At 44.6% G+C, this 14,481-nt stretch overlaps 1 protein-coding gene across 1 annotated transcript in view; it reads right to left on the bottom strand.

Moving 5' to 3' along the window:
* LOC105172285 overlaps positions 1,315–14,481 on the bottom strand; it is a 30,529-nt gene continuing 17,362 nt past the window's right edge. Inside the window, exons 4-5 of the mRNA XM_020697407.1 lie at positions 1,983–7,365; positions 1,315–1,938 (exon numbers count right to left, since the gene is read on the bottom strand). Of these exons, the coding sequence (XP_020553066.1) occupies positions 1,315–1,938; positions 1,983–6,176 (4,818 nt within the window). The 5' untranslated portion in view covers positions 6,177–7,365. The remainder of the gene's footprint in view (positions 1,939–1,982; positions 7,366–14,481) is intronic.

Here is a 14,481-nt window from a genome sequence, read left to right as displayed (position 1 = left end):
GGTCGCATTCTGGTTGAAGAGCATCAGCGAGCTTTGGCCGATTCCCGGATGTCTGCGGTTCGTGATTTTTTGAAGACTGACACCTTCACGACCGCTCTTGAGATCAAGTCTGCGGACTCGTTTGCCAAGGGCTATGAGACCTGCCTGTCTCAAGTCGAAAAGCTCGGTGGCTTCAATGAGTCTTTTGACCGCAGCACGCTTGACATCTCGCTTGATGGCGACCTTCAACCTCTTCCTCCGGATCCTGAGCTGAAAGACGATGAATTTATGGTTCTGAGGGACGAACTGGAGGCAGAAGCTGACGCCTGATCAGTCCCGGTTCTTCTATTTTGGGGTAGGATTTTGAGCTGATTGATCCAAATGTAAATCCTAGAAATTGTTAGGACATCATTTTTGTACACAGGTGGATGGGGTGGAAATTTTGATAACCCCTGTATATGACATTTTGTTGAATGAGAAATGAACTTTTGTTAGCTCGCTTCCTTTGCTATATCTGCACATTTTCTTTCAGTTCGCTTTTTGCTTGTGTATGTCTTTTTCAGATCGCCCATTGGACGCGTCTTTTTCAGTTCGCGTTGTGATTGTGTGCGTCTTTTTCAGATCGCATATTGGACGCGTCTTTTTCAGTTCGCGTTGTGATTGTGTGCGTCTTTTTCAGATCGCATATTGGACGCGTCTTTTTCAGTTCGCGTTTTGCTTGTGTGCGTCTTTTTCAGATCGCATATTGGACGCGTCTTTTTCAGTTCGCGTTTTGACTGTGTGCGTCTTTTTCAGATCGCATATTGGACGCGTCTTTTTCAGTTCGCGTTTTGACTGTGTGCGTCTTTTTCAGATCGCATATTGGACGCGTCTTTTTCAGTTCGCGTTTTGACTGTGTGCGTCTTTTTCAGATCGCATATTGGACGCGTCTTTTTCAGTTCGCGTTTTGCTTGAGTGCAAGTGGTGATAGTAATGTACGCACGAATCATAAGCACAAAAGGAATGTAAGCACAAAACAAAGAAACTTTGATAAATATCGTTGCGTAAATTACAAGAGTGGTAAATATCCAGTAATACAATGTTTAAAATGAATGCGACCTTCCTAACCTTTGAGAATATACAATTAATAACCTGCTAGAACTCTCCCCGTGTAGTCTTTTGGCGGCATCTTGTTCGATCGGTCACCTTGTACGACCCTTCGATTGATGCCTTTCACAGGCTCCTTGTTCGATCCTTCAGTTGATGGCCTTTCACAGGCTCCTCGTTCGATCCTTCAGTTGATGGCCTTTCACAGGCTCCTCGTTCGAGTTGACGGCCTTTCACAGGCTCCCTGCTTCAAGCGTAGAACTTCTTCAAGTTTTGTATGTTCCATGGGCGTGGTAGATCGCGACCTTGCATGTCTTGCAACCTGTATGTACCCTTCTTTCTGATCTCAATCACTTTGTAAGGGCCTTCCCAGGGTGGCTCCAGCTTTCCCACATGTTTTGACGCCTCCACCTTCTTCAGCACGAGATCTCCTATCTGCAGCTGGCGGGGTCGCATTTTACGATCATGGCTCTTCATCATTAGGCCCTTGTGATGCAGGATTCGGGCATATGCAGCCTCTCTTTTTTCTTCGATGACGGTGAGGTCGAAGCTTCGTTCGGCTTGGTTCGTCTCGGGCTCATACTGCATAACTCTTTGCGATTCCTCCCCGATTTCGGCAGGAATGATGGCCTCGGTTCCATACACCAGGCAGAAAGGGGTTTCACCCGTGGCGGTTCGCGGCGTTGTTCGGTAAGCCCACAAGACCCCGGGCAGTTCGTCGACCCACGACCCCTTGCTCTCGAGGCGAGTCTTCAAATGTTGCAAGATAGTTCGGTTCGTCACTTCGGTCTGCCCGTTCGCTTGAGGATTTGCGACTGCTGTGAAGTGCTGCGCGATCTTCAACTCCTTGCACCATTCTGTAATTTTCCTACCCTGGAACTGCGTGCCGTTATCAGATATTAATATCCGCGGTATACCAAATCTGCATATAATATTCTTCCAAATGAAGTTGATGACTTCCGCGGTATACCAAATTTGCATTTAATATTCTTCCAAATGAAGTTGATGACTTCCTTCTCCGAGATTTTGGCTACCGCTTCTGCTTCGACCCACTTGGAGAAATATTCGATCGCTACGATGATGAATTTCTTTTGGGCTTGTGCGGGCGGAAAAGGACCTACGATGTCGATTCCCCATTGGTCGAACGGGCATGCTATCTTGATCGGTTCCAACGGTGTTGCCGGCTGATGTATCAACGAAGCGTACTTCTGGCAACTCTCACATTTCCTCACTAAGTTCTTGGAATCTTCGACCAAGGTGGGCCAGAAAAACCCTTGCCGCATCACCTTCTGTGCTAGCGATCTCGCTCCCGAATGATTACCGCAGCTTCCTTCATGTATTTCCCGCATCACGTACAAGGCTCTCTCTCCCTCCAAGCATTTTAAGAGTGGGCCATCCGCCGTTCGTTTGTAGAGCTGACCGTCTAACATCGTGAATCGGGTGGCGCGAAACTTGACCCTTTTTGCTGCTTGTGGGTCGTTGGGCAGGATGCCTTCTCCCAGATATCGTATAATCTCTGTCATCCACGACTCGCCCTCCGAAACGACCTGAATTTCTGTTCCGCTCGCTAGCGCCGATCGATCGCGAACTAAGGCAGTGATTTTGCGATCTCGAATTCCGTCCATTGCTGCCCCAAATTTTGACAGGGCATCCGCTTTGTCATTTTCTGCTCGAGGAACTTGTGAAACGGTACATCCGTTAAACTTTCCCATCAATTGCTGCACCATCTCCTTATACCTTGTCATGGTTCTCTCTCTCGTCTCGTATGCCCCTTCGATCTGCATAGCGATCAGCTGTGAGTCCGTAAAAACTTCTAGATCACGAGCTCCTGCCTCGTATGCTAGCTCCAATCCCAACACCAGCGCCTCGTATTCCGCTTCGTTATTTGTCACTGGGAATGATAGGCGGGCTGCGACCTCTATCTCGACTCCCTTGGGTCCTTGGATCAACACGCCTGCTCCTCCGTTGTTCGCATTGGAAGATCCATCTACATGTAGCATCCACTTCGAACAGGTATGGTCGGGGGCGTCGGGCTCCTTCGGATCGCTGGACAATTCTGTGATGAAGTCCGCGAGCACCTGTGCCTTCTGGGCCGTCCTGGGCTGGTATTCGATATCATGTTGCCCCAATTCGACCGCCCATTTGATTAATCTTCCGGAGGCCTCTGGTCGTGACATCACATGCTTAAGGGGGTGGTTCGTCAGCACTATCACTTTATGCGATTGGAAATATGGCCGCAGTTTCCGGGCAGTTACGACTAACGCAAGAGCGAGCTTCTCCATCTCTGAGTACCGCAATTCAGCCCCTTGGAGCATTTTACTGACATAGTAGACTGGATTCTGATTGTTAGCCTCTTCCCTTATCAGTACGGAGCTAACCGCGTTCTCGGACACTCCAAGATACAAGAATAGTGTCTCACCCTCTTTAGGATTTGCGAGCAAAGGGGGTTTGGTGAGGTACTCCTTCAGTTCTTGTAAAGCCTGTTCGCATTCTTGAGTCCACGCGAAACTCTTGGGTTTCCTCAAGGCTTTGAAAAATGGTAGGCTTCTATCTGCCGATCGCGATATGAACCTGCCCAAAGATGCAATTTTTCCGGTAAGCTTCTGCATATCTTTGATCGAACTCGGCGACCTCAGGCCCATGATGGCTTGTATCTTTTCTGGATTCGCTTCTATCCCTCTTTCGCTGATCATATACCCCAAAAATTTTCCACCTGTCACTCCAAATGTGCATTTGTCCGGGTTGAGTTTCATTCCATGCGACCTCATTATGCTGAATGCCTGAGAGAGGTCTTCAATGTGGTCCTGCGACCTCTTACTCTTGACCAGCATGTCATCAACATATACTTCCATGGTTCTTCCGAGCAGGTCCCCGAACATCTTATTAACCAATCGCTGGTAGGTTGCCCCCGCATTCTTCAGTCCAAATGGCATCATGTTGTAGCAATAAATCCCCTTATCCGTAACGAAGGAGGTTTTGTCTCTATCCTCTTCTGCCAGTTGGATCTGGTGATATCCCTGATATGCATCCATCATCGAAAAGAGTTCGAACCCTGCGGTCGAATCCACCATGGTATCGATCCGCGGCAGCGGGTACGGGTCCTTAGGGCACGCCTTGTTCAGATCCGTGAAATCCACACACATCCGCCATTTTCCTGAAGATTTTGGGATGAGCACTACATTGGAGAGCCAGTTTGTGTATTGGATTTCCGATATATATCCAGCTTTCAGCAGCTTCTCGACCTCTTGCCGGATAGCATCGTTCTTTTCCTTGCTGAAATTTCTCTTCCTCTGCTGCACAGGTCGAGCAGTGGGGTCTACATTCAACCGATGTACGATCACCTCCGGGTCGATCCCGGTGAAATCCGACGGACTCCACGCGAACATATCCGCATTTTTTCTTAGAAAGTCTATCATGGCCATCTCCCCTTCGTTGAGGCTGGAACCTATCCTGGTCGTCTTGCTGGGGTCCTCTGTGGCGAGCTGAATAGCCTTGTATTCCTCGCTGGGTTTCAGGTGTTCAGCTTCATACGGTCGGGGCTCCGCGTCCTCCCTGACCTTCTGTTTCTTCGACCTCGGCTCTCCCTTTACCGACAAGTTGTAGCATTTGCGAGCCTCCTTCTGGTCGCATGATACCTCCCCGATTCCATATTCAGTGGGGAATTTCATCTTCATATGGTATGTGGAGATAACCGCCCTGAACGAATTTAACCCCGGCCGACCCAGTATGACATTGTACGTGAACGGGGTATCAACCACTAGGAATTTGACCATCAGCGTTTTTCTCTTCGGCTCTTCGCCCATGGACACCGGCAGCTCTATCGTCCCAAGCGAGGCCACTTCGCTTCCTCCAAATCCGACCAGGGGAGTTTTCACGGGCTCGAGCCTCGCATTCTCCAGCCCCATCCGGTCCACGATATTTTTGAAAATGATGTCCGCCGAGCTCCCACTGTCTATCAGCACTTTGTGGACGGTGAAGTTCGCGATGTCAAGCTTGATGACCATGGGGTCGTTCTCTCCGCCGTCCTCCAATCTGTCCGAGCTATTAAATGAGATGGCCTCTTCACCCTCCACCTTCAGCACGAATTCTTTCTGTCTCACCAATCCGGCTGTCCGGGCGCATCTTTTCCGTGTTCGACCCGAATCTCCCGCAGTCGATCCCCCCGCTATTGTGTATATGACACCCTTTGTGGGTGCGTTGTTCCCACCCATCGGGGGTTTGTCTGTCCTTGATGGGCCCGGATTTCTATCTCGGTCCGGGCTTCTCGATCTGCTTCTCCTTCCTCCCCCGCCGATCTTACAATTTGGGGGCACGCGGTCTCGGAAGTGTCCCTGACGAACGAGCCTTTCGATCTCGTCCTTCAGTTGATAGCACTCCTCTGTGCTGTGTCCTCTCTCCCGATGAAAGCGGCAGTATTTGTTAGACATCTTCTTGGTAGGAGTGTACCTCGTATGTCTAGGCCATTTCAGCACGTCAGCATTTTCTACCATCATCAGAGCCTTCTCCCGGGACATGGCTAGGGGAGTGTAGTTGTGGTATTTTGGCACGTATTTAGGCTCCTTCCGTTTCTCCGTTTTTGGTTTGTCATTTCCTCCTCTTCCATCATGAGGTCGTCTGGGAATATATTCCCGCTCCCTTCGCTCTGAATCTTTCATCGCGTTCATCTCCTCTTCGTCAATATACTTCTGCGCTATCGCCATCAGTTGCTCCACATCGTAGGGCGGGTCGCGCGTGAGGGCGGAGGCGAAAGAGCCCTTCCTGAGTCCATGTATGAGGATACTCACAAGCATGTCAATCCTCAGCTCTTGCACCTCCAGGGTCTCATTGTTGAATCGACCCATGAAATTTTTCAGCGTCTCGTCTTCTCTTTGTCGGATGTTAAACAGATGGGTGACCGACCTCTTTTGTTTCTTCTTGCTCGCAAAATGGAAATTGAACTTTTGCACGAGCTGCTCGTAGGACTCGATGCTTCCACGGGGTAGGTTCGTGAACCATTCTTGAGCTTTTCCCGTCAGTGTGGTCGCGAACAATTTTGCCATTATCGGGGCTGACTGTCCGTAAAGATTCATCACCATCTCAAAGGCGGCCACATGCTCCTGAGGGTCTCTCATCCCATCATATCTCCTTAAATCGGGCACTCTGAACCCGGGCTCAACGGTCTAAACCAGGATTTCGTTACAGAAAGGGGAGTTCTTGTTCTGCGCGACGATCTCCCCTCGTTTCTTCAACTCGTCGATCTGTTTGTTCAAGCTATGTATCTGTTTGCCCACGCTCTCCACTTCGGCCCTGGATATGACCGGCTCTCTTCTTTTCGCGCGTCCATGACTGCTGGAACCTGCATCGGATGATGCCGGTCGCTTACTGCGGTGATCATGTTCTCCCTGAACTCTTGACTCTCTTATTGGCTCCACGTTTTCAAATAGCTGCCTTCTAGCAGTTTCTTTGACCAGGGGGGTCGCTGTTCTCCGTTCATATTCTACTATAGCCTTTCGGCTTGCCTCGTCTATCATCCTTTGCAGCTCATCCTGTGTGATTTGGATGGTTGCACCTGCTCCTCTCCTGGGTGTTTCTTCCTCGGCGGCGTTTCTCCTCGATGAACCCTCCATAACGATAGAATTCTCAGAAGTTCCCACAGACGGCGCCAACTGATCCGGGTCGAATTATTCTATCTCCTGAGACGATCTCACAGCTGTTCGACTAATTCTTCCGGAACAGGTTTTGGATCCCCTGAGAATAAAACAAGAACCGTGAGCTCGTCGGGTATGTCCCCGACAATGACCCTCCGACGCTCAAGTTAGGTTGATCGAGAGAAATGTATTCTATCTCAAGGTTCGATCTCAATAAATGTATAGCAGTTACCTCATTTATGGCGTATCGGGGTCTATTTATAGTACACAGTTGTACGGCAAGTACTGGGTCACGTGGCCTCATCTGGTTGATCCCATTCTAATCGGATGGCCGTCATTGTCTGGGTCTTCTGTCACCTCCTACGACCCGGGTCGGGTCCTCTGCGACCCGCCCGTTACGAAGTACGCGGATCCGGTCGCGGAAATGACCATCCTACCCTTAATGAAGGGCTTTTCAGTCTTTTTGCGGGAGGATTATACATATACCTATCAGTAATGTTATATTTTCTTGTAGTGAATATAGTGTACATTTTACAATGCAAATACTAAAAAAATTCTTAAAAATTCCTAATCTAACGGATCATCGATGGGCTCAAACTCTGCAGCATCCTTAGCTGTCTGTTGCAGTGATCCGTCAACTGGGGCGTCAGCTGCCAGGGTGGTGGGGCCATCACTGCAAGTCAGGGTGTTAGCTTCGTATAGGTCTCGTGTGAGTTCCATAAAGTTTTGTACATAATTGAGAGATTAATTAATAGATAATTATTAAGAAATTTCAAACTAATCATAAATAAATTATAAATTTGAAATGGAATATATCAAAATTTGCTGCGAGTAAATTGGAGTTTTATACATTATTTAGTGATAAATTATATAAATTAAAAAAATCAGAGGATGTAGTTAGAATTTTTATAAAAATTTAAATAAAACAAAAAGGTGAGGGGTGGGGTGGGGGGAAATGAATTTTGTAGACAAGCCCATGTGCTCCCAACCCCTAAGTTATCAATCTTACGAGGGTAAATTGCATAACATCTTGTGTTTTTAAAATTTAGTTAAAAACTTTTTGTATTTTATACATACAATAAATTTTTATTAAAAACTAACGGAGAGTATGTGACACTCGACTATTGTGCGACTGGACTTTATTTTTTAGCCTATTTTAAAATTACTTTAAGTGTATAATATCCATCTTGTCCCGTTCTTTCATATTTAAATATATTTTAAATCAATTTATTTGTATTATTATTTTATTTAAACATACTTAATTAATTTAAATTATTTTTTGAGTCCAAATATATTACAATAAATTATATTTATTTATAAAATATATTAATTTAGTATAAAAACACCCACAAAGTATGTAATTTTTTTAAAAATTAAAATTTTGAATTTAAAAAACACAATACAAATTTAATATACTAAAATTCACTTTTCAAATTAAAAATTTATATGCAATATAAAAGTCACTTATAATAATATATATTATTAACTCAATTAAATTATTATAATTTAAATATATTTTATTTATTTATAAATAATAATAAATATCAAAATACCAAAAAATTAATATCAATTATTTTAAATTATATTATTTATTATAAATAATATTTAAATTAAACATTAAAGTTATTTAATATTTATAATTTGAAAAAATTAATCTTATTTTTACTTTTCTTCTATAAGGGGGTGACGGGGGCAGCGGAAAAGGGGCAACCTCGCCGAACAATTTGGGCGACATTGCCATCGCCGCCTACAAATATATATATGTATATATTATATTATATAGTGTATATATAAATAAAACTATATTTAAATTACTTCAAATTTGTACTGTTCGTCTTTTATAGTTGAAAATTAATGATTGTTATAAGAAGGGTGTAATGATCAATTTAGTAAAAAATTAACGCCGTTAGGGTTTACCTAATGGAAGGGGAGCATAACAATATTTTGAAAAAATATAGGGTGTTTTTTACTTATTTTTTTATATAAGGGGGTTTTATGCAATTTTGAAAAGGTAAATTGCATAAGATAATGAAAATGAAGTAGAGCCCCAACTCGAACAGGCTACAAATGAAGGAAAGAAAATACAACTTTAAGTCCAAGGTACTTTCCAGAGCCTAAATACTAAAGTATTGAAACTTTTTTTTTGGGTAAATGTAAGTTTTATTAAAAAAAAAATAGGTAAACAGTACAAAGTACAACAATCAAATGGTGGTACCTCCAACAGACCAAGGGATACGCCAAAGTCTATAGAGTGCACATGTACTAATAGAACTGAAAAGATTAATACTAATTATCCTCTGTCTAACGTCTTCAATAATGCAAGTAGCTAATACAGCTTCCAGCCGATGGGTGTGCTCAAATCGTCTCAAATTCCTCTCTCGCCATATATGGTATATGCATGCACCAAGTAATGCTCGATAAGCAACATTAACAATATGCTTCCCCCTCCACTTCCTCGATGCCCATTCCACGTCTCTTGTCCACTCACGATTGGGCCAAGCAAATCGGATATGATGTCGTATAGCTGCAAGGCATCCTCTGCTATATCGACATTGGAAGAACATGTGAGTGTGTGTCTCCGCTGCACCCTCGTCACAGAGAATACATCCCCCTAGATGCGTCATCCATGGTTTATTAGTTGTCGATAGCTTCTCCTGAATTGCAAACCAAAGAATGAAGTTATGAAGGGGAATCTTCAAAGAACCCGAAAGTAGTGAAGACCATCCTACTTTCGGTCCAGGTGGACAGAAAAGCATAGGGATTGTGTAGTGGGTCGTCCCTCTGAAAACCGCCAGTTGATCCTGTCATCCCCTCAATGAATCTGGGGTAACATGTAAATAATCTCCATACATTCCAAATCGGTAATGAAGGGCCACTGCCATTGCCCAAATCGGTAATGAAGGGCCACTGCCATTGCCCCTCATTAATGACTACTTGTAGTTTGGCGGATTCATCAAATCCTAAGAGGCTCGGTCCCCTTGGTAATCTAGCAATAAGTGGGCCCAAGTGGTGCCACGGGTCCTTCCACAAGTAGAATGACCTCCCCTCTCCAATAAGAAACTCTGTCATAGGTAGTATAGAGCTGCGAAGTCGGAGCAGTTTCCACCATCCCCATGATCCTCCCTTCTCATTAATTGTTCAAATTGAAGTGTTGTGCAATCGTGTCTGCTTCAACCATTCAACCCATATAGATGTTCGGTCACATCTAATAACATCACATAACTTATTTGCTATTAATGAGCGGTTAAGGATACCGATATCCTTAATTCCTTGGCCTCCTTCTTTAATTGGTTTACACACATCCTTCCACACTACCTTGGCATATCCCGACGTAGAAGTGCCTTTCCAAAGAAAAGTTCTGAGCCGTTTCTCAATTTTTTTAATAACAGCCTTCGGTAAGATGAATGCAGACGCCCAATAAATGCTCATTGCTGAAAGTACAGATTTAATGATTTGTATACGTCCAGCATATGATAATGAAATTCCTCCCCAGCCATTAATGCGAGCATCAATTTTCAATAGAAGTGGTTGACAATCGGATATAGACAATCTAGAAGACAGTAGAGGGAGACCCAAGTACCTCATTGGTAGTTGGCCCTCTTGGAAGCCCATAATTGTTAAAATCTGATCCTTCCAACCTTGTGCCGATCGAGAGATAATGACATGACTTTTTTGTACATTCAGCCGAAGTCCCGACCATTCTGCAAATCGGTCCAACCCCCTCTTGAGGATCCTGAGTGAATTCAAGTCAGCTCTACAGAAGAGCAGGAGATCGTCTGCGAATCCCAACTGGAAGACTTTGGCCGGCTCACATTTCCAGTAATAAGAGAATTGCAAATCCTGCTCAATAAGTTGCAATAATCCCAAATGCAAGACTTCCATAACGAGAACAAAGAGATAGGGCGATAGAGGGTCTCCCTGTCTTAATCCACGTGCTCCTACAAAGAAACTGTGAGGGTTTCCATTAAGACCAATCGAAAATGCCGTCGTCGTTACACACTCCTCAATCCACCTGGTCAACGTTTGGGGGAATCCAAAAAATTGCAAGACCGCAAGTAAGAAATCCCACTCTACAGTATCATATGCCTTCCTGCTATCGACATTTAGGGTACAACGAGGTGGAAGCCTCACTTGGTTGTATCCCGTGAGCAGTTCCTGTGCCAACAAAATGTTGTCCCCAATGCTACGCCCTGGGATAAACGCTCCCTGACAGGGACTAATTATCTTATCCAGAACCACACTCAACCGCTGGACAAGTAATTTTGCAATAATTTTGTATAACACATGACAGCATGAAATTGATCTAAAATCACCAACAGTCATAGGAGTGTACCTTCGGGATTAGTGCCAAAAGTGTGGAGTTGACTTGTTTGAGTAGTTTACCGGTACTAAAGAAGCTCCACAGACCTCATTCATTTCTCGGACCGCGTTGAAGTCCCCCCCCACCAGCCAGGGCTCATCCGAGTGCTCTCGAGCTAAAATTTTCAAGGTATTCCATAAACTTCTACGATCAGTCATCTCAGAGGCACCATAAACAATAGTGATTATGAGGGATTCGCTATCTGCCCTATGAGTGACACGACAGTGCATAAATTGGTTCCCCAAATCAAGAATATGAACGTCCACAACATTATCATCTCACACTACCCAAATACGGTTACCCATAGTTGCATAATCAACAAACCATTTCCAATGAGGAAGCAAAAAAGACTGAATATGCATGGCGTTGTTAATACGCACACGAGTTTCTAAGATGCCCATAAAATCTAACCTGTATTCCGAGATAAGGTCCTTTAATGCGAGTTGATGGTCTCTCTTATTCAGCCCCCGGACATTCCACACCGCGAGATTCAACATGGATCACTACTATAGGGGCTGCATGTGTTAGGACCCCTAGTATTCTCTTCTGCGTCGTCCAGTGAATTCAGAGCATCAAAAGGATTAAAAGTAACCACTTCCTTACCCTTCTCTTTCTGCGATGAGGTGTAGCGTTTATTCTGTTTTATACCTTCATCTCCTTTCACTTTATCCTCCACCACAACCATGGTCTTATGTTTCTTAACTCTCTCCTCGGTAACTGGTGGGGGGGGGGGCGTTGGCTTTTGGTACATACACTTTCACCGGAGGCTTTGTCTATTTCTGAGGATTGGTCAACGAATACTCCTTCACCGAGTGACCAAACATCATGCATCTTGTGCATTTAGGGGGAAGCCATTCATACTCTATATCAACCTTGCATGGGGTTTCCCCACCATCTTCATCTGGCGTCATTATAATAATATGTTTTTTCAATTTCTGAGTAACATCAATCATCACGCATACACGAGCGAAGTGCAGTCTCGTGCATGCCCTAGTTATCGCATCAGGGTATAGTGGTTTACCCACACCACTAGCCACAGTACTCAATCCTTCCGTCATCCAGAATTCCAATGGAAGGTGTCGCAGTTTTATCCAGACCGGCACTTGTGTATGGTTCAACTTTCTCATAGCCATACCCGATTCCCACTTTGTAACACAATTGGTTGCCCCTGAAACAGCCATGGCCCCCCTTCTATGACCTCCTCCATATCGATTTCTGTTTTAAATCGGAAGAAAAAGAAGCCATTAGCAGTTGCTGTGACCTCTCGTAGCGCCGGCCAAATCGAATGGGCAAACTCCTTTAAATGGTGATAGTACGGCCGCTTACCCATAAAATATCCCACTGCCAGATTTCCATCATTTGGCTCCATCCCGCACAGTATCAAGTGAAGGACGAACTACAACCTCCCCATTTTGCTTCGTTGGGGCAATGAAAGATAGTGTTTTTCGGGATGAATTGTTGAAAGCATCAGCAATTTTATCATTAACAATCCCATTAGAACCAGTGTGAAGCGGAATGTTCCCAATAAACAAGGGAACTGGCGACAATTTTTTCCCCAGATTGCTCTTTTTTGCGCCCATAAAATTAGTGATGTCAGCTGTAGGATGGATGACATCAGCCTTAGCATCATGGATGCAATCAGCCCTAGCATGATGGATGACATTAGCCCTAGCATCATGGATGACATAAGCCTTTTACCACGGACTTCTGACCACTCGCCGCTTCTACTGCATGGGGACAGGCAAAATCAAACAGGAGGTATATTTCGATTTGACAACTACCTAACACACTCACCTGAATTTATCCCCAGTGTGCAGAATATCTGGCAGAATACAATCGTTGGGGTGCCTATGTTTGCGGTAACACGTAAACTTAAAGCATTGAAGCCGGTCTTCATAGGAAGAAGGGGGATTTGACTATAAATGTTCAATTAGCTAAAGGCTTTCTAGATGAGGCACAACAGCTGGTGAGTTCAGATAGACAGAATGAGGCCTTTCTACTATTAGAACACTGTTGCCACCTGATTTATGCAAAAGCGGCAAAACTGGAACAAATCATGTTGCAATAGCGAGCCAAGATGCAGTGGATGAAGGGGGGTGACCAATGCTCCCGAATTTTCTTTCGTAAAATTGCCAAGAGAAGGGTGGCAAGGAGGATACTGCAGATTAATGATGACAACGGGACCATCCACACTGAACTAGAAGAGATTATCAATGAATTTGTCTGTTACTATCAAAATCTCTTGGGCGGTAACAGACGTCAGATAACGCTAGATATTGACTTTCTCAGATCGTGGGCAAGACATATTCTTTCTAATGAAGAGGCTGGCCATCTTATATTGGCGTTTACACCGGATGATGTGAAGCAAGCAGTATTTGACATTGCATATGACAAGGCCCCGGGACCTGATGGATACTCATCAGGATTCTTTAAAGCAGCCTGGCCAGTGGTGGGACAGGAAGTTATAAAGGCCGTACTGGAATTCTTTAGTACCCGTAAACTACTCAAACAAGTCAACTCCACACTTTTGGCACTAATCCCGAAGGTACACACTCCTATGACTGTTGGTGATTTTAGGCCAATTTCATGCTGTAATGTGTTATACAAAATTATTGCGAAATTACTTGTCCAGTGGTTGAGTGTGGTTCTGGACAAGATAATTAGTCCCTGTCAGGGAGCGTTTATCCCAGGGCGTAGCATTGGGGACAACATTTTGTTGGCACAGGAACTGCTCACGGGATACAACCAGGTGAAGCTTCCACCTTGTTGTACCCTAAAAGTCGATATCAGGAAGGCATATGATACTGTAGAGTGGAATTTCCTACTTGCAGTCTTGTAATTTTTTGGATTCCCGCAAACGTTCACCAGGTGAATTGAGGAGTGTGTAACGACGGCGGCATTTTCGATTGGTCTTAATGGAAACCCTCACGGTTTCTTTGCAGGAGCACGTGGATTAAGACAGGGAGACCCTCTATCGCCCTATCTCTTTGTTCTCGTTATGAAAGTCTTGCATTTGGGATTATTGCAACATATTGAGCAGGATTTGCAATTCTCTTATCACTGGAAATGTGAGCCGGCCAAAGTCTTCCAGTTGGGATTCACAGACGATCTCCTACTCTTCTATAGAGCTGACTTGAATTCACTCAGGATCCTCAAGAGGGGGTTGGACCGATTTGCAGAATGGTCGGGACTTCGGCTGAATGTACAAAAAAGTCATGTCATTATCTCTCGATCGGCACAAGATTGGAAGGATCAGATTTTAATAATTATGGGCTTCCAAGAGGGCCAACTACCAATGAGGTACTTGGGTCTCCCTCCACTGTCTTCTAGATTGTCTATATCCGATTGTCAACCACTTCTATTGAAAATTGATGCTCGCATTAATGGCTGGGGAGGGATTTCATTATCATATGCTGGACGTATACAAAT

This window comes from Sesamum indicum, linkage group LG10, assembly GCF_000512975.1.
Source record: "Sesamum indicum cultivar Zhongzhi No. 13 linkage group LG10, S_indicum_v1.0, whole genome shotgun sequence".
Taxonomy (NCBI): domain Eukaryota; kingdom Viridiplantae; phylum Streptophyta; class Magnoliopsida; order Lamiales; family Pedaliaceae; genus Sesamum; species Sesamum indicum.
Note: the sequence above shows the minus strand (reverse complement) of the source record. Positions and strands in the feature narration are given on the sequence as shown.